The 4,829-nt window shown below is 37.7% G+C and overlaps 1 protein-coding gene across 1 annotated transcript; it reads right to left on the bottom strand.

Moving 5' to 3' along the window:
• Nucleotides 1-1,203: 1,203 nt before the first annotated feature.
• LOC103610370 (olfactory receptor 6N2) lies at nt 1,204-3,230 on the bottom strand. Its single transcript, XM_008594553.1, has 2 exons — nt 3,195-3,230; nt 1,204-2,161 (listed from the first exon to the last, which is right to left on the bottom strand). The coding sequence occupies exons 1-2, from the start codon at nt 3,228-3,230 to the stop codon at nt 1,214-1,216; spliced, it is 984 nt and encodes a 327-aa protein (XP_008592775.1). The 3' UTR covers nt 1,204-1,213.
• Between the last annotated feature and the right edge of the window lie 1,599 nt (nt 3,231-4,829).

The raw sequence follows: 4,829 nt of genomic DNA, 5'->3' as shown, positions 1-4,829 counted from the left end.
AGCCTTATAAATTGTGGGGAGACTTTGAATTTTATCTTGAGACAATTGAAAACCTTTTATGGTTTTAGGAATGGTATATCTAAGGTTTAAAACAAATCACTTTGGATTTTCTGTGGAAATGTATATTAGAATGAAACAAGAGCAGGAGAAAGAAGAGTGGGTGGAATATTATCAATTCAGTAGAGAGATGTTTGTGATTTACACCAGAGTAGTGACACTAAAGAATAAGAAATAAGCAGAATTCAGAATAAATTTTGAAGAAGACTTGGCATATGTTAATAATGAATTAGAAGTAGGGATGGAAAAAGAGAAAGTAAAGTAAAATATTTGAAATTTTCTTGCACAAACGTAGGGAAATATAAGCATAAAGTTGTCAGGGTTGAAAATCTGAAGGTTTCATTTTTCACATGCTAAGTTTTAAATTCCTGGGAACATCCAGATAGGGTTGTTAAATAGGCACTTGGATATATAAATATAAAGCTTAAAAGAGAGTTCTGGTTTGGAGACAAAAATTTAAGAGGACTTGGTATAGATAGGGTTGGTATTTAAAACCATAAGAATAACTGAGTTTCTAGAAAGAAAGTGCTACATTACAAAAGGCACTGAGAAAGATTGATTAGAAGATGAAGAAAATAATGGGAGATGATGTCACGGAAGCTAAGAGACAAATATTTTTTTTAAAAGTAATGACTGGTCAGGTGTGTAAAGAATTAAAGAAAGAGAAAAAACAGGAAGGATCTAATGGACTTGGCAGCATGGAGGTCATTAACAACCTTGGCAATATATTGGTTGGAAGGTGTAAGCCAAAGCCACATTGGAATGGGTTAAAAAGTGAACAGGAAGTGAAGAAGAGAAGTCTTGAGAAGTTGTGTTGAGAAGTTTGGGAAAAGGAGCAGAAAAATCAACCTCCAGCTGGATGAAAATGTGCAGCAAAAAGGTAATGTATATGCTTTTTAAAAAAATAATGGAGATACTAAAGACTTTTTAAATGCTGACAACACCAATCAAGAAAGAAATTAAAATGGTAAAGATCTAATAACAGAAGAAAAACATAAAGAAATGACGTCCTTGAAAAGGTGACAAGAGATGGGATCCAGAGCATGTGGGATCATGGGAAGATTATTCAAGGCCTGGTAAAGGTACTTAGAACTTCTATGATGCAAAACATTGAAGTGAAGAAAGGACGTTGATAGAAAGTCAATGGTAAGCAGGACTAGCTTTCACCACCCCCCTTCCGGAAGATGGTCCTCTGAATGGCCTTAAGGAGTTCCCTGTTACGAAGACTGTAGATAATTGGGTTGACCAGCGGTGTTAGTACAGAGTAGACTACAGCAAGTGCCCAGTCAAGGGTCAGTGAATAGCTCTTTTTCAGCCGCACATACATGAAGATGATGCTCCCAAAGAAGATGAGGACCACAAGGAGATGTGAGGCACATGTAGAGAAGGCCTTCTTTCTTCCCACGGCCATTTTTATCTTCAGCACAGCCCCAATGATCCTGCCATAAGAAACCATGATGAAGAGGAAGGTGACAAGAATAATGAAGGCATTGATGGCAAAGTCCACCAGAACATTAGTGGATGTGTCCTTGCAGGCCAAGCTCAGCAGAGGAGGAAAGTCACAGAAGATGTGTTGGATTTCATTGTAGCCACAGAAGGGCAGCTGTGAGACCAGGATGACCTCAGAAATGGGACATAGGAAGCCACAAGTCCAACAGCCAGCAACCATTTTGGCACAGAGTGTTGTGGTCATAATTGCAGGGTAGTGGAGGGGTCGGCAGATGGCCAGGTATCGGTCATAGGCCATGGCTGTAAGAAGGTAGCATTCAGAGGCCCCAAGGGAATGGAAAAAGTAGGTCTGAAGGAGGCAACCTGAAAAAGAAATAGTCTTTTTCTCACTGAGGAGATTAGCTAGCATCTTGGGGATGGTGGTGGCTGTATACCACAACTCCAAGAAGGAGAGAACACTGATGAAATGGTACATGGGCATGTGTAGGGCTGCATCCAGTTGTATAACTAAGAAGATGAGCATGTTGCCACAGACGGTCGGCAGGTATGCCAACAGCAGCAGCACAAAAAGCCAGAGCCTGACAGGTCCCACATTGGGGAAGCCAAGGAGCACGAATTCAGCCAGGCTCGAGTGGTTGTGTTGCTCCACGGGAGGCTGAGGTGGAGAAGGAAAAGAGAAAACTGTATCAAGGTGACTGCCAAATCCAAGTCAAAACTTAATTTCACTCTCTCTTTTTTAAATTTAAAGATAGCACATTAGTTACTACTACTACTGCTACTACTGTTAATACTAGCCTAAAAAAAATAGCTAATTATTATTAGCACTTACTGGGAACCAAACATTTTTATAAGTGATTTGAATTCAATATTTTACTTAATTTACATAAGCCAAATAAAGAGATAAGAACCATTATTATGCCTATTTTAAGGATGAGAAGACTCAGGAACAGAGAGAACGAACAGGTTATGACACTCCTATTTCATACAGATACTATGTCACAGAAATAAAATTTGAATTTATGCACTCTAACTTCATGCTGTTTATTTCTATACTGTGTGGCTTTCCCCAAACATTTTATCTTTTTTCCTAGGGTCATAATTTTTTTTTTTTTTCAGTTAAGTTTCAAATGGTGAATTTTGTATATGAGATTAATGCAGTAGCAAATCTTTTCTTACTTCCCAGTTCATCTCTGTAAAAATATTTTTTTTATTGAAATCACATATGTCAGGCATAAGGAATACAAAATTCAACAAGGTACAGTCCCTGCCTCCCGATAACTGTCAACCTCATAGCAGCAGCAGACACATCAGTCAGTCACCTCAATGTAACCTGTGAAGTTCAGAACACTGCAAAGTGCCAAGGAACGAGATCATTTCTCAGAGCAAGATGACTGAAAAAGCTCCTTAGAAGAGAAAGCCCTTGAGCTGAATTTTCCAAGAAGAGTATCTATCAGCTAGATAGATTTAAAAAAACAAATATTTCAGATGAAATATACAGGTCCTGAGCATAAGCATCCTGAGTTAAGGAAACACATGTTTCCTGTATGGTAAGGGAAGTGGCAAAGCTCACCCAGTAATTTGGGACCTTGTCTTAAAAGATGTGGGGCACCACCAAAGAATGCTAGATAGGTGACGGGTGTGGCCAGACATAGATTTTTAAAACATAACTGAAATTTAACTCTTCTCACCTCAAGCGCAGAGATGAAGGTGTGAATTTGCCTCATGGGTGTTGCTAATGGAAAGATGAGGGGGCCGGTTAACACATTTGTTGAGAGAATGCAGATTTAAAAAAACATAATAAAGTGGCAATAAGCATAAATTCTCTATTTTCAGAAACTAATTATATAAGTACAGAGCTGGCTTGGTGAAATTTCACACCAAAACAACAACAACAAAAAACCACACACACAAAGTATTGAACATTCTGATCTGATAGTTCTAAAGCACAGTGTGAGATAGATACAAAACAAAGAAAAAGAAGAAAAAAGTAACAACAAAAAACACAAATTATGTGACTTTAATTGCATAAAAATGGTAACCAGTGTCAGTGACACTATACCTCGGGAAGATCACACTGCATTTGAAGATGCGGGTCCAGTTTCAGCCATCACACTGACAAACTACAGTCTCTTGTTTTGTTTTGTTTTTTTGTCATTCTAACAATTGGCATAATAGCTGTCACATTAAAAATATTCAATGAAAATTAAATATTTAATCAAACTAATTAATGTAAATAATTAACTTAGTAAGTAGTAGACCAATAATTTCCCTTCAACTCATACCACCCCCTCAACTCCAAACATTTCTCCCAAACCCTTATGCCTGCCCTGCAGCAGAAATAAACTTTCAGGTTTGATATTTTAAAATGCTAAATTCATTGAAAGCAATTAGTATTTAAGGTACTCCTCCTGTTGAATCTCTTCCATTCTAAGGAGACTGTACATTCATCTCTCCAATTCCAGGAGACAGACATGTACAAACAGAAATCCTCCCTTCGTTACATTTCGGGTACCTTTGCCCCTCCTGACCATTTGCTTCTGTTGTATACTCTCCTCGTGTTTTCTGCAGCTGGAAACTGATACTAGTCCTTCAAAATCAGGCCAGATGTTAGCTCTTTAATGAAGCCTTTCCTGACTCCCCCAGAAAAAGTTACTTATTCTTTCCTCTATGTTCTCATAACTTTTACAGTGTCCACTTAGCATAGCATGTTACCTTTTTATCAGGTCTGCCTTCCCGTAAATTGGTGAGATCTTTGAGAGTAAATGTAGTACTTCATTAATTATTGCATATCTCCCTACTAATACCTGGAACAATTAATGTTACTTAAATGTACTTGATTCCTTTTTGTTCTAGCCTCAATTTAGGTTATATATATATATATATTTCAATTTCACCTGAACACATCCTTCCTGTTGTCCTCTCAGCATCTGAACCTCCATATATACAAATGATCTTAGCATGTCAAATTTAGTCTGGCCTCCCTTTCCCTAATCTTGTTGAAGGGCCCATCATTATTTCCACTGATCCAGAGAAATTAAATTCAAGAAATATTTTTATCATCATCTGTGTTCAGGGGACTGTTATGGACTATTTTTCTTCTTTCTACGAATTAGCTTTTCTGAAGCCAAATGTATGTATAGGTTAAGTAAGGTCTTGCATACGTAGAATAATTTCAGGAGCACTCTGAAACCCTCTGACACTAAATTCTTGTACCACCAAGTGTCTTTAATCCCCAATTAGAGAACCTATATAAGGCCCTCTCTAGGTGAAGATATTTTCAAATACATCTACTCTTGGGAGGACCCAATACCTCATTCAATCTT

This window comes from Galeopterus variegatus, unplaced genomic scaffold, assembly GCF_000696425.1.
Source record: "Galeopterus variegatus unplaced genomic scaffold, G_variegatus-3.0.2 Scaffold11025, whole genome shotgun sequence".
Taxonomy (NCBI): Eukaryota; Metazoa; Chordata; class Mammalia; order Dermoptera; family Cynocephalidae; genus Galeopterus; species Galeopterus variegatus.
This window is presented reverse-complemented; position numbering and strand designations above follow the sequence as displayed.

Excerpts from the sequence above, each read along its gene's own strand:
- LOC103610370 (XM_008594553.1), bottom strand. The coding sequence starts at position 3,230 with ATGAGGCAAATTCACACCTTCATCTCTGCGCTTGAG. Across the intron at positions 2,162-3,194 it reads CCTTCATCTCTGCGCTTGAG|CCTCCCGTGGAGCAACACAA; the intron begins GTGAGAAGAGTT and ends TCTCCACCTCAG.